We start from the raw sequence: 15,698 nt of genomic DNA, 5'->3' as shown, positions 1-15,698 counted from the left end.
ACCTCCACAGATGAAGGCTGGAAGTTTATTCTCTAAAACAGGTAAAACAGCGTCATTTGACTGAAAGGCACCAGGTTCAGCAGAAGGCAGAAAAGTACTGCATTGAAAATGAAGATTAAGAAACCATACTCACACTGAATGCTGAGCTTCCCTCACTCTGCCACTGGCCTCCTACCACTCTTCTTACCCATGTGGCTTCAAGGAGCAGCCGGGCCCTACATTTTAGGCAGAGGACAGGAAGATCCTCTGGGAACTGGCCAGCCTAAGAAGACTTAAAGATGGAAATACTAGGAATTCTCCCAATAAATCTGCCTCGTAGCCTTCAATCTACCGTGAAATCTTAATCATCAAGCATTAGCTCCAGGCCAGGCTTTCAGGACTTTTTTTAAACTCACTTCTTATATACGAACAGATAATTAAACCGCAACAAACATCTGAGGAAACTCTTTGTCATTTATGTTAAAAAAGTTGAGATAAATACATTAACTAAGAGAATATTAGGAATGAGAAGTATAGAGATAAACCATGATGCTCTCTACAATTTCCTTAAAAACCTATCAAAAAATAAGAACACTTGATAGATGGATGAATAGATAGGTATATGGAATAATAAATGAGAAGGCAAATAGAACAATTTGTCTCCTATACAACCCTTTCAACTTGTTTTTGAAATTTTTCATAATAAAATATAGGGGAAAAGGAAAGCAACTAAGAGGTATCTCAAGACTACGCAAGGGAAAAAAAATCTCTAAACACACTGTTTATATATAGACTACCCTATACAGAGTGATAGTGTCAGAAGCATTCCAATTTTGAAAAATCGAATTTATATTCTTTACTGAAAAAATTGTGTAAAGAAACCTGTGAATGTCCTCTTCACCATCTACCCACCCCTCATATCCATCCATCCATCCGTCCATCTTTTTCTGTGGACCCTAATCCTCCTTCCCTCCCACAGAATAATCACAGTTACAGAAAATGTGTATCTTTCCAGATTTATATATATCATATATATATACATATCATACATATGTCATATATATATGATGTATATACATATATATATCACATGTCACATATATATGATAAAACATACACAACCAGAAAAATGAGATAATATCCCACAAAAATTCTAGAACATGGTTTTTCCCACATAACATAATCACATATAGATTACTGCACTTTCTCAAGAGCTGAAAGTATTCTCACTGTGCAAGTATGCTATAGTTCATTAAATTAACCAACTGAAAACCAATTCCCCACTATATTTTCCTAGTTTGCTCATTTATTCATTCACGTTTACATTTTTGATCAGGAAACATTTTAAAAAACATTCTTACAGCGTGTGTCTACCCATTAAAAATAATAAACGAGGAAGAGGGAAAGTACACATTTATGTACAAAGAATGTGCTAGATGTTTCTGTATATGTTAGCACTCAGTTTCAGCACAACTCTGCAAGGTACTCAATGTACAGTTGGGGCAAATGACATTTAAAAGATTAAACTTGTACAAGGTCACAAAATTATTTGGAAACTAAACAGAATTTAAGGCTTACTGTAGCTTGGGCCCCTTGTCCCTCCCTCTACGGATGAAATAGAGAAAGGTATGACTTTTATTTAAAAGTATTTTTATTAAATATTATTTTAAAAAATTTGGTGATATTACAGCAAAGCCAAACTAATTATAACTGCACACATACACACGCACGCACACACACAGTGTGTATACTTTTTAGAATAGAATTCTCATAAATGAATGTCACAGAATTATGAAAATAGCATCATATTCCTTATTTTGGCTTTGGCAAAAAAACTGAAAACTGAACTCAATCTACAAGTGTTAAGCTGGAAAGACTTGACACAAGTTCTTGGAGAAGACAGAGAACTTTTTCTTTTTTTTAAAGATTTTATTTATTTGACAGAGAGAGAGACAGCAAGAGGGGGAACACAAGCAGTGGGGAGTGGGAGAGGGAGAGGCAGGCTTCCCGCAGAGCAGGGAGCCTGACGCAGGGTTCGATCCCAGGACCCTGGGATCATGACCTGAGCCGAAGGCAGACGCTTAAGGACTGAGCCACCCAGGCGCCCCGAACTTTTACTTGTTAAAAAGTAATATCTAAAAAATATTTTTACCCAAAGACATTAAGAATATAAATATTAAACTTTATCGGATTTAATATATAATTAAATATTAAACTTAATCAGATATATATGTACCCCATATTAAAACTGTCAGTTTGTTTTTAGGAAGTCTCCTTGTAACAATTTATTTATTTTTTAATTATTTTTTTTTTTTTAAAGATTTTATTTATTTATTTGACAGAGAGAGAGATAGAGAGCAGGAACACAAGCAGGGGGAGTGGGGGAGGAAGAAGGGGGCTTCCCGCGAGGCAGGGAGCCCGACGAGGGGCTCCCTGAGCCGAAGGCAACGCTTAACGACTGAGCCACCCAGGCGCCCCTCCTTGTAACAATTTAAAGATTCATTTATGTTCTCTTTTGCAGAAATATAACCTGTATTTGTTAGAATACTTCTGTCTTAATGCACTCTGCTAAAAACTATACCTATCAGTATTGCCAAAATTCACACGTATGACTTGCTGATTATTCTGGGACTTCACTCTAGTATCAATGTAAGTGGCTTGATTTTTCTTGTTAATTACAAATCAAGACCTTTTCTCTTAGCTTTGTCTCTTTAAGTCTGTGTATAATAAACTTGGTAACTCACATTTATTAAAAAAAAAAAAAAAAAAGGAGGGGGGTGCCTGGGTGGCTCAGTCAGTTAAGCACCCAACCCCTTGGTTTTGGCTGTCATGATTTCAGGGTCCTGGACTGAGCCCCACGTTGGGATCCATGCTCATCAGGGAATCTGCCTGAGCATTCTCTCTCCTTCTCCCTCTGCCCCTCCCCACCACTCACGCACTTTCTCTCTCTCAAATTAAAAAAAAAAAAAAAAAAAAAAAATGCTCTCTCTGGCTCTTCATTGCTTTATTTATAAATTTAATGTGATTTGAAAATAGAGAAGCAGAAGAAGCAGCTGAAGAAAGTAAATATACATACCTGTTTTATAGCTTGTTGAGCCAAAAAAGCCATCTGTAGTGGGTTGGGCTTTATTGCTTGTCGTGGCATGTTCTGATTTGGTGGATATCTTAGCTGTTGAGGATGTGGAGGAAGAACTGGTCCATTGGGCTTGGGGCTGTGATTTTGAAAATTTATCAAACGTGGAGGAGGTTGCTGGAAAAAAGAAATTAAACCAATTTAGTGACAATCATCTCTTGTAAGACAAATTATAGAGAACTCTGTAACTTTCACAGAAAGACAGCACCTCTGTCACAGATGAATAATTTATTAATACTACAACAAGGGTATGGGGGAAGGAGGCAGCCTTCCAGAATGTGTATAACTATGTGAAAAGTTTTATTAGGAAAAGCCTTGGGAGAGGGGTTTCCAACTTTAAGTAGGTTACCAAAGGACTGGACGTAGGCCATGTTAGGAAGTAGGGAAAATTTGTGTTTGGTATCCTTATAAGTCCCCTATGATTACATTTTGCAAAGAACTGCCCTCTTCAGATCTCCTAAAATAATGTGATAATAGAATCATAATTGCTAGCATTTACTGAGCAGTTGTTACATGCCAGGTACTACTTTAAGGGCTTTACATGAGTGAATTCATTTAATCTTCACAACAATACTATGAGGTAGGGATTCTCTTCATTTTACAGAAAAGGAAACTGAGGTATAGAGAATTTAAATAACCTGCCTCAGATTAATGAAAATAATAAAAGATGAAGCTGGAACTTGAACTCAAGCACTCTGGCTCCAAGGTCTGCACTCTTAACAGATAAATCATGAATAATGAAAACAGTTGTTATTAATAACATTCAAAAATTAATGAGTTTTAGATCTTACTGAGGTCAAACCATATACCAGGCATTATGATCAGTATTTTACGTGTGTTACTTCATTATTACCTTCCCCCCATTTTACAAATGAGGACACTGAACATTAGAAAGCTTAGAGAACTTGAAAAAGGTCACACAGCTAGTAAAAGGCAGCACTAGATCTTTAATCCAAATCTACTCTGCCATGTCATCACCAAAACACCTGCTGGGTGTAGCTGGGGGTGGAATAAGGTACTCATTAGAGCTAAGAGGATGAATTTCCCTAAAGAAAAATAGATTTCAAATGGAAACTCTTCAAGGACAACATTGGTGGGTTACAAGATAAGGGAAGGGCTGGGAAGGCAAACCCACTTTGTGCCTAAGTGCTAGCCCTGGAAATTGAGACCAGTGTTCTAGAAAAAGGTAACCTTATATGCCAGTCGCAGTCTCGTGGTGAACCAATTCTAAGGTTGGCAACTTATTGTAAAGCATGTACTTATTTTTAGCTCTCTAAACTGTATATGATTAGAACTTCTCAGAAAGGGAAGTATTAACGTCCATATTCACAAGGGGACAAACATGTGAAATTTGTAGGGCTGAAGTAACAGCACCTTAACTTTTGGTCCTCTGAAGGAAGACAGCTATAAAAGGTAGCCCTGCCCTCTATCTTTGCTTCTTCTTTCTCATTTGTGGAATTTACTTTCTTTTCCTGGGTAAATGCTTCTCTTTCCCCTCTCTTACAAATTAGTTGGCACTGGGTTCACCCTCAGTAACTCTCAAGAACGGCCAGCAATTATGGACCCAATGAAAAATAGATTTAGATACTGTTTCAAGACCAAGGGAAATTCTGTGGGTGAAGAAGAGAAAAATATTAGAGGAAATGTCATAACCGTACGGACGCATAAGCCTGAAGCCATAGCAATTCTCTTTGATTTTTAAAGTTTTGTGACTTGAAGCGTTTTGTATCAGAGAAACAAACAGAAAACAGTTGGGGAATTACAGTGGAAATAGTGAAGAACTTCTAAATTTATCTAAGCGGTAACTTTTTAAAAAGCATGGAAATCATCCAAAACGGTCCTTAAGAGAGAATAAAGGAACTTACATTAGCCCTTTGCTACCCCACTCTCACAGCCCCACCCAGACTGAGATTTATACACTGATAAAGTCAAGAAATGACACTTGATGCTAGAATATTGTACTCTGAGAAATTGGTGTCGGAATGGATGTCAACCCTGCCATCAAGGAGCTCAGAGTCTGATAAGACGTGAGGTGCTTTTTTTCCCCTCTCCTAAACTGTTATAGTTGATTGTGTTAGCAGGGGAGGCAACTTTGAAGAATAAGATTAGGAACTAGTTATGAGCATAAGAGAAAAAGCAAAACCAGTGCTACTTTAATTAAATGGAATCAACTAATTTGCAAGGAAGATACAGAAGGAAAAAAGAGAATAGAGAAATAATTGAGCACTTAAGCAAACTGACATATAAACATCATTATCCTCACCCTCACTCTAAGTACCTTTATGATTATAAGTTTTGATTGTATTCTAGGTCAGTAGTCCCCAGCTGTGCGTAATAACCATGAAGGATAGCAGATGTCCTTCTAACATCCATCCACTGTTCAGGAAAATTAATGTACACATATGAACAAGAGTATGTCCACAGCAGTAAATCTGACTCAGGAGTGAGAACCGCTGCTGTGAATTATGTATAAAACAACACAGGTGACCGTGCTCTCTAACAAACTGCGACCTGTCCACTGGAGTAGACTGCATATTGCTGAATAAACAGATGCACAGTCTGTTAGGTTTGTATCACTTAGTTCTGTATCCTACCTTAGCACCACACAACTCTTTACCATGCAGATCACATGGTTAATATTCAGAGGAAGAAGACATAAGGAACTCTCATGTAAGCAACTTTGAGAAGTAGTCCTTCAAATTTAACTGTGTCCTATGGACAGATGTAGAGTATGATTTGAGCATACCCACAAAGCCAGAGGCACACACAACCTCCTTATAGACAGACACCTTCCCACACCTATATGTAAATAAACTGGTAGAAAACTAAGTATATAGCTAGGCAGAGCAGTGTAAAAGCTTATGGAGGAGGACAAATTGATGAGTGAAAAATGTATGAGTATTTGGCAGAGAACACATAAAAATGAGAGATGAGAGTATGAAAGAAGATTCAGGAGTCACTGAAAGTAGTAGAAAAACAATACTGTGTGAGGGAACGACCAAAAGATGTGAAAATTACTTCATTTCTAGGAAAGAAAAATAGGTTTCATAATACAGACTGTGTATTATATAGATTATATAGCAGTAAATCCTAGAGAGGAAAAATAAGATCAAAAGCAAATTTCTGAAATAAGTAGACCAAAGGCTCAGAGATCATTTTCTTTGTCACTGCTTACAAATAACAATGACAGAGGGACCAAGTCACACAGAATCTACTAACTGCCTCAGTTCCTTACTTCTTAGTGAAACGGCAATTAACACAAATAATGAATTTATCCTTTTTTTTCACGTTAATAAACTTAAATAAAAATCACTTTTCTATCTCCCAGACACTTAAGATAAATATTAATCATGCAAATGCTTAGTACTAGGCACTCAACTTTCTCTTCTTTTTAAATTTATCTTTAGAAATATTTTGGTACTCTTTGAAGTCTACCTGCAGTTTATCAGTCTGCAGAGGTAATGACAAAATTATTCCTCAATTTTCTTAAAATTTCAACTCTGTCAGTTGTGCTCCTGGTATCTAAAGTGTACAAGTCTTTTCCCATGGAACACTCACCAAAGACCTCTTAAATTCTTTATTAATTACTTCCTGTGAAAACGTGAGTTAAAACAAAGTTCTAGAGGAATAATCTACAAGGTGTATTAATATTCCCCTGGGTTTGACATGCCTTCTTAATCAAATTCTACAAAACCGTAAGCCTGAAATAAATTGCTTTAGGTCTTCACAGAAGCAACTTGCCAAAATCAGGATCTACACATGTCCATAACTTTATTCAGGGTTGAAGTAAGAGCCCTATGAAGACCAATTTCACGTTTTGTAAATCTGCTACAAAAAATACTATTATGCCATTTAATTACTTTTTCATAGAGAACCACATTATACATTCCTCTTAGTGCTAGAAAAATACTAGTAAAAAGTTTCTTCCCTAGTTAACTGGCATGTTTCCTTTTTACCAAATAATATAGATATTATATCTGTTTCTTGTTTTCTTTGGTTGAGAAAAAAATTCTGCTCTAAGTCTTGTTCTCAAGTAAAAGAATTCTTAGCCTACTTCTGCACGCTTTAATTCTTATTAAACCCTGTTCCATTTCATTCGTGTCAATCCATTTCACTTGATCTTAGCCAAAAGGCCGAGAAGGGATCGTGTCAATCCATCTGAAGTATACCACTTCAAATCCTTCTCAGAAATAGGAAGAGTGTAAATTAATAAATAACAATTTGTATGAATTAATAAGACTTTACATTCCTGAGTAAATTTTTAGTAATTATGCCCAGGTCTAACTTGAGCAGGATGGTGAAACTCCTTAACAGAGCATATAAACTTATCTTCAAAAATCAGATTAAAAGTAAATGGAATACTTCATATCTAGTAAAAATAAGAATGGTTCATGGAATACCTGCTCAGAAATAGAGTCTGAAGGGAGATTTCTAGTGAACCACTCCCCAACCCTTTCCTATTTCATTTTACCCTAATTTCTAAGATGTGCGGTGGTTTTCCTAAACACTGCATCCCCACAAATACCAGATAACTGAAGTATGAATCATTCTGAAGCACTCACACGGGAATGATGAGTTACAGATACACAACTTTACCATCAGCCATAGGCATGGGTTGTTTAGGAATGCAATGATTTATCCTCGGTTATAATTTGAAGACAACAAAGAGTAGATGAAAATAGTTGTCCCAGCTCAATAAACCATTAATTTCTTTTTGCAAAGGACTAAAAACTAGGAGTTAAATCAGGGATACTTCTGATAAAGTTTTATAGATTCATATATTTAAATCATAGATGACAGATGTCTTGGTTATTTTAAGAGATGCTGAATACAATTGTACTATAATTATCTAAGTTAGGACAGGCCTGCTTCCAAATTTACCTGATGAGAGATGGAAGGTTGCTGGATGGGCCCCTGCATTCTAGGGTTTGGTAAACCCACAGGTGCTGGCCTCCGTTGCACCTGTTGCCTCTGAGCCATTACCTGTTGCTGCATATGCTGGAGTCGTAATTGAGCTAGGCTGATCTGTGTTGGAAACTTGGATAACTGGTTTGAAGATAAACCACCTGGTGGCTGTGAATTCTGTTCCACGACAGGATTCTGCTTAGGCATTTGTGGCTGACTCTCTTTATCTTCAATTACTAAAGAACCTAATCAAAGAGAAAAAGTTAAGTTCTCAAGTTTTTCTGATAGTGAAATACTGTATTTTGTAAGGCTATTTTTGCTGAACTCCAGATTGCCAAGAAATTTTTTGGTCTCAGAAACAGTTTACACTCTTAAAAATAGAAGGCCCCAAAGAGCTTTTGCTTATGTAAGTTCTAGCTATCAAATTCTACCATATTAGAAACTATTAAAAACATTTTTTACTTATTATTAATTCATTTAAAAATAACAGACCCACAATAACACATTTTTACGAAAAATAACTTTTCCAAAAATATTAGTGATTGTTTTAGTATTTTTAAAAATCTCTTTAACATGTCTCGCCTAAAAGTTGAACTCTCCTATCTACAGTTTTTGCATTATCTGTCATTATATATTGTTTGGGTTGAAATACCTGAAGAAAACCGGCCACAAACAGACGTGTAGTTGAAAAAGGCAGGCCTTGCAGTCTGCTCAGGGAGCCTCATACTGTATCGTAACTGCTGTTGTTTATCAAAACAAAACAGGCAAACCTGACATTGGTTCTAAAACTCCACAGTATATTTCTGATTCTTTAGTATGAGCAATTCGTAATCTCTCAAATTCCTTATGTCTTCACAGTGCATAACACATCAGTTCTCTGACAGACAATACTCTGGCTTACAGTTACACTTTTAGAATTTAAAGGTGCCTCTAAATAGGTCTGATTAAAGCACAAGGCAAAGCTTGACTTCTTCAACAGCAGAGACTCAAATGTTTCTGATTTACTAAGCATAAACATCCTAAAAAAATATGGTTATCATTCATTAAATACTCTATGTTAGGCAATATGATATTAAATCTATGTATATCTGTAAGTCCTTTTTATAGATAAGGGATCTAAGGGTTCAGAGAGATTGAACAACTTACCTAAACTCACCAAGACACTAATTGAATGTTCATCTATATCAGTATTTTTCCCTCACACTCTTCTATTTCTCAGAAGCCATGGATAAACAAGTTTGGGAAACTTGTCTCCTTCTTAGAATATTTAAAATGCAAATCTCATTGTAAATGACAATTTACACAGCTGTAAATGATAGCTCTGAGAAGACTTACAGTAAAGGATACGGTTTAATTTTATTATAGGATTTTCACAAACTTCACAAATAGGGATGCTGTTTTTATTGTTTTTGCTGATATAGATTTATCTAAAACTATATCCACTTATGTGTATATAGTTACACACATATTCTTAATTTTACCTATGTCTACATCATGTGGTTTTATAGTATAAGCAATATGATTTTAAGTACATTTATTTCCGTATATGACATTATGTGGATAGGTACTCTGTAGAGCTGACTGTGTGGTGGTTCAGTGGGGAAGGGTAAGAGATAGTTACTTATAAACACACTTTGTATTAAGATGCTTCTTTTTAGTAATATAGGTGAGACTGTGTGTGATTCCAGATGCCTGCTACCTCTCAATAAATACGTTGCTGCATGCACTTTGAAACTGAGCCACAGAGGTCACCTATCACCATCCTTTTTGTTCTTCTGTTGTATGGATGAGATTTGCGTAAGCTTATTGCTTCCTTTCTTGGTATATTATGACAGCACTGGCTCTCTCCCTTTCTAGCCATTTCTTCCTTTCTTACCCAGAATCCAGCCTAGGAAAGGAAAGCAACCATCTTTGATAATTTTGAAACATAGTCAATGAGACCAAAAACTGTCATCAAAGGGACTGCATTAGTGGTTGATGAAGAATGTATAGGGAATTCTTAAATTTCTTCTTCTATAGATTCCCTGTGAGAAATGAAGAGGCAAAAAGTGAACACTTTTTCTACTAGCAAATACTGTAAGGAAGCTAAAGGAATAACTTTCTGCTGAACTGCCTGCAAAGATATTTGAGCTCCTAATCTTGCCAAAATGAGAGTCTCCCTTTGTGATAATTCAGTGGGCTCTAATACTTAAAACTGGGGCACTTTTCTGTGTGCATGTTACACTCTAATTAGGAAGTTTAAAAATATATAGTTATTACATAAAAGGCAGAATAAAAAAATGAGAAGTCTTCCCTAGCAAGATCAAGCAAATGAACCTTTAGGCGCTTCATGACTGGGTATAAAGAATAAGTAAGCCAATAGGAGAAATAATACTATTTTATCAGAAAACATTCCAAATATCAAAAATCCTGTATCGATGGCAGTCATGAGTCAAAAGTTTTATCACCCCATTCTGATAAACCTATAGTTAACAACAGAAACAAGATTCTATGGAAAAAAGAACTTCTAAATCCCAAAGTCTAGATACCCTGTGAGTCGATATAAAGGATGTTCATATCATCCATTTATTTACATGTGTATTTGTATTCATGCATGCATCACACATATACATAACATTAATAAAATACTGGCAAAAATTCCATGTCTTCAAAACAAGGTAATAAAAACACTTAGGGGGTGGAAGGGAATACATTTTCACTAACATATCATAATCATGAAGAGTTCCAAAAACAAATGGCACTTTGAGAAAATGGACATAAGGGCCTACCTAAATTGATAATATTTTGAGCCCAGAAACTAGGATCACAGTGAAACTGGATGGTATTGTTGGTCACTGGGGAAGCATCACACCTTGCTCGAAGAAGGTGCCGTAACCGGTATGTAATCTAGAAGAAAGGAGAGACAACTAGACATTGGTGTCTTTAATCAGGCAAATAATTTATTAAGTTCCCAGTAAATACACAAAAAATGGTCTCTGGTATGTACGCTAACACAAAATAAGTAATCATATCTAAGTTATAAACGTGGATAAGTGTTTTTTTTTTTAACATGTTAAAAAGTTTTGAGATATAATTCAATTAGCTATACTACTGAATACAAAACTGAAAAGTATCTTAAAGTGATAGGTTGGTTAAAGGCAGTTTTTTGAATTACTAAAACTTCAGAGAAGCACCAACTAAATATTTGTAAAATAAAATAAATTTTAACACATTTGCTCTTTTATTTATTTTACTTACTCTTTTAAAGAAGGATTCAAAATTTAGATTAGGGGGCTGATGAGTTATGCAAAGTACAAATTAATCTCAGCCCATAAGTTGGCCTGCTAGGGATGGTTCTCCTTGCTCCTATGTTTTCAATCTCACGTCATCACACCATACCACCCACCTCCTTCCACACTGTTGTCCTCAGTGAATACTTGGTCATTCTCCCTCAGTCCTTGAAGAATTTAGTTCCTGGCTCATTATCACCATCTCTAACATTACTTTTGTCATAATTCTTGACGATTTTAATATCCAACCAGTTGATCCTTCTTTCCATCTTTCTCTAGTGCCCAAGTACCAATAATCCTATAAACTTGAAGGTCCTATAAGTGCTCTTATAATTTTTCCCTGTCCTTTGATCTCACCTCACCATTAACCTTACCTGGCTGAAATCCCAGGGTCAATCACCATAATCACGTTGCATATACCCTTGATACCTCTTTCTCTCACATACTCCCTTCCCTCTCAACCTTTCCCCAAACAAAATAAAACAACCCTGGTTAAACCCAACTTTTGCCTCTGCAGATTTAACTGGACTAATAAACACATGACAATTTACTTCAAGTAGGCCCCTAAGGTTGACTGGCTATCATGACATTTTTCTGGTACTTTACTTCCCTACTCTCCTAAATGACTATTTGAATTTTCTTAAATCTCTAGCTCTCCTTCCTCTCCCATTCTCAATCTCAGCTGATGATTTTGCTTACAATTTTACTGAGAAAGCAGGAACAATCAGGGGCCTTCTACAAATTCTCACCACTTGTATTAGTGTTCCCTCCTATTACAATGGATTAAATGGCCATGTTTTTTTTTTTTTTTTTTTAGATTTTATTTATTTGAGAAAGACAGAGAGCGAGCGTGAGAGAGTGCACACACGGAGCTGGTGCTGGGGGATGGGGTGGGGTGTAGAGAATCTCAAGCAAACTCCCCCAAGGAGCTCGGAGCCTGATGTGGGGCTTGATCCCAGGACCCTGAGATCATGACCTGAGCTGAAATCAAGCCATAAGCTTAACTGACTGAGCCACCAGGTGCCCCTAAATGGCCATGCTTCTAAAGTCAATCCTTCCACTTGTGCAACAGTATCCAACCCTTCTTGCCTACTTATGGACACTGCTCAGCAATTTTCTTCCCTCTCCTGTATCACCTAGGCTTCCATTTTACTGGATCACTCTTATCAACATATAAACATGCTTTAACTTTTCCCAGCTAAAAACAAACTCTTGGCTCCTTTCCTCCTACCATCCATTGCCCCATTTTTCTGCTTTTTTACAGCAAACTCTTAAAAAAAACTCATCTATTTTTACTGCCCCCTGTTCCCCTCCTCCCATTCTTTTCTGAAACCATTTCCTTCACTTGGCTTTCAGCATACTATACTCTCATGGTTTTGCCTTTATTTTAGCAGCTGCTACTTTTTGGGGCCACTGAGAATAGGTTTGGGTTCCAATGCACCATCACAGCCTCCAGTGTTGGTTCTTTGTCTTGCAACTGCCCTCTTTTCTCCTATTCCCACATAGTTTTAGTGATCTGATATAGTCTCATAGTTTAAATGACTCCTTAATTTGTATCCCAAGTCTGGATCTCTCTTTTGAACTTGCATTTCAAACTTCTTAGTCAACATCTCCACCTGGCTGTCTGACAGGCACCTCAAATTTAGTATGTCTAAAAGGGAACTTCTGATCTTTCTCTTCAAGTCTTTTTGTCCTATAATCTTCTCCATCTCCATTATTGGTAGCACTACTTTTCCGACTGCTGAGTTAGTCCGTGGTTCCTTTCTACTTCTCAAGCCCTACATTCAACCTGTCAGCAAATCCTACTGGTTCTCTCCTTAAAAGATGGATAACCCTATCAGTTTTCCCATCAACTCTATTAATTCTCCTGCTACCACCTTGGAAAAGCCACCTTGCTGCAGTAAGATTCAACTGGTCTCCCTTATTTCTCTCTTGCCCTCAACTACCTCTAATCTATTCTCAGTAGCCAGTGACTGTTAAAATATAAATCATATTCTGTCCTTCTTCTCCTCAAGTCCGTCTCTCCAATGGTTCCCCATCTTAGATTAAAAACTAACGTCCTCGTAATGAATTACAACGCTTGTGCTATTTGACTTTGCATTACTTCTCTGACCTTACTCGTACTACTTTCTGCTCCTTCACTCTGTTCCAGCCCCTCAGGCCTCCTTGTATCTATATCACAAAAACTTCCACCTCTATATTTGCACTTGCTGTGTGCTCTGCCAGAATTTACTTCCCTTGAGTATTTACTTCCTACAGGGCTTGCTTCCTCATTTCCATCAGTATTTGCTCAAATATCACCCTCTTCAGATAGACTTACATAACTAAAACTACAATCCCCACCTCAATGTTCCCAGACTCCTTTCCTTAATTTACCTTTCTCTAGAGCACTTAACACCATGGAGCAGTATACATATTTTATTTATTTCAGCACTGTCTCTCTCCACTAAAATGCAACTCCTTGAGGGCAAAGATTTTATTTTGTTTTCTGTTCTCCCAGTGCTTAGAATGCTGCCTGATATGTAGCAGGTATTCAATAAGTAAGTGTTGAATACATTTGTTTCAGTTGCTAAATTATGTCCAACAGCTATACTAAATCCTGAATAAGAAACCACGAACTTATTTTGGGACTGTGTGGCATACATGGCACAGTGTTTAGCAAACAGCACGCAACACAATGCTCTTCTCCCTAAGTTTTTCCTCCCTTTAATTTTTTACATCCTCTAACAGTTCTCACTGTAAAAATGCTAACCAAAATAATTATTCCAAGAATTTTCCTTCATAAATACACGCGTGTTTTACCATTTCCCAAAATTTAATCATTTTGAAATAATTTTAAAATTGTTGAAAACTGAACTCTTCACCCAGATTTCCCAACTGTTAATGTATTAGCACATTTCTTCGAGCGCCCGCCCAACTGCTTCTGCACTATTACTTGTCTTTTTCTGAACCTTGTGACAGCAAGTTGCAGACATGAGGTTCTGTCTACCCCAAACACTCCAGTGAGTGTATCTTAAAACATAGATCCTCTTAACATAAGCAGCAAGTTCCAAATTCTAAAAGCAGGTTTGTCACAACACTACATTCCAATCCAAAGGCCTCATTCAAATGGCAACTCTCCCAACAGGGTCACTTCCCAGAATGCTATCAAGGAATACAGGGTGCATTTAGTTGTCACTTCTCTGCAGTTCGTTAGTCTTTCCCTGTCATTTATGTCCTTGATGGCTTTGAAAAGTTCGGGTCTTATATTCTGCAAGATGACCTTCAACATGGGTCTGAGTGTAGTTCCTCCTGATCAGACTTAGTAAGGCATTCTTGTCAGGAATCCCACATAAATAATAATGTGCATTTCTTTTTTTTTTTTTTTAAGATTTTATTTATTTATTTGAGAGAGAGAGAATGAGAGAGAGAACACATGAGAGGGGGGAGGGTCAGAGGGAGAAGCAGACTCCGTGCTCAGCAGGGAGCCCGATACGGGACTCGATCCTGGGACTCCAGGATCATGACTTGAGCCGAAGGCAGTCGCTTAACCAACTGAGCCACCCAGGCGCCCGAAATGTGCATTTCTTAGTGCATCAGATCAGGAAGCTCAGGATGTCAATCTGTCCCACAACTGCTGATACAAATCCTTATCACCTGGCAATTTTGCTGCCCAGTTTCTCCACCTTAAATTCACTAGATTTCCCCCTTAGTAACTGATTAGTATTTTGCAAAGAGGTATTCTAGGATTACACTGAAGTCCTGTTCCATCAATTCTCTACTCACTAGATTAGTATACTCTGATCACTCCTTAATTACCTCTACGATTGTGACCAAATATGCTTCTTCATATCTACTATTCTACAGTTATTGATTTACACTGTGACATAAACTTTTCCCTTCTTTATCATTAATGCAGAAAAATGGTTAAAATCAGAAATGTGAGCACTTTCTTAAAAGAAAAACAGCTCTAAATAAAGGGAACTATGAGGTAAACCCCTTGGGACATACCTTTCCCTCCTTCCGGTACTAACTAGACTATAAATCCCTTCTTTTGCTATTGAGAAAATAAAAGACACATTTATTTACAACTCAGATAGCTACTATCTGCAAATTAAGTTGTGCCAAGGTCTAAAAGTAATATCAAACTTGGGCAAACTATTCATTAAGTAACATTTTTTTTTTCCTGATGTATTTTGCTGTCAAGATAGAAGACCTCTCTTACTGTCAAATTATTTTATTACCCATCTAAAATGTAAACCTTGTCAAATCTCCTGATACATGTTTTAGATAATTCTGAAAAGTCATAAAGCCTGGCTGGTGTAGAAGATGATGCTTCATTAAATATACTTTTTTTTTTTTTTTTAAAGATTTTATTTATTTATTTGAGAGAGTGAGAAAGAGCACAAGCAGGGGGAGTGGCAGGCAGAGGG

At 36.9% G+C, this 15,698-nt stretch overlaps 1 protein-coding gene across 2 annotated transcripts in view; it reads right to left on the bottom strand.

Moving 5' to 3' along the window:
* The window catches only part of TRIM24 (tripartite motif containing 24), a 118,465-nt gene that overhangs the window by 14,473 nt on the left and 88,294 nt on the right, over window positions 1-15,698 (bottom strand). The window contains exons 8-10 of one of the 2 annotated variants that reach the window (XM_021693038.1): window positions 10,786-10,903; window positions 7,994-8,262; window positions 3,056-3,229 (exon numbers count right to left, since the gene is read on the bottom strand). In XM_021693038.1, the coding sequence (XP_021548713.1) occupies window positions 3,056-3,229; window positions 7,994-8,262; window positions 10,786-10,903 (561 nt within the window). The remainder of the gene's footprint in view (window positions 1-3,055; window positions 3,230-7,993; window positions 8,263-10,785; window positions 10,904-15,698) is intronic. The other variant, XM_044920256.1, reaches the window with a different exon arrangement.

This window comes from Neomonachus schauinslandi, chromosome 12 (genome assembly GCF_002201575.2).
Source record: "Neomonachus schauinslandi chromosome 12, ASM220157v2, whole genome shotgun sequence".
Taxonomy (NCBI): Eukaryota; Metazoa; Chordata; class Mammalia; order Carnivora; family Phocidae; genus Neomonachus; species Neomonachus schauinslandi.
Note: the sequence above shows the minus strand (reverse complement) of the source record. Positions and strands in the feature narration are given on the sequence as shown.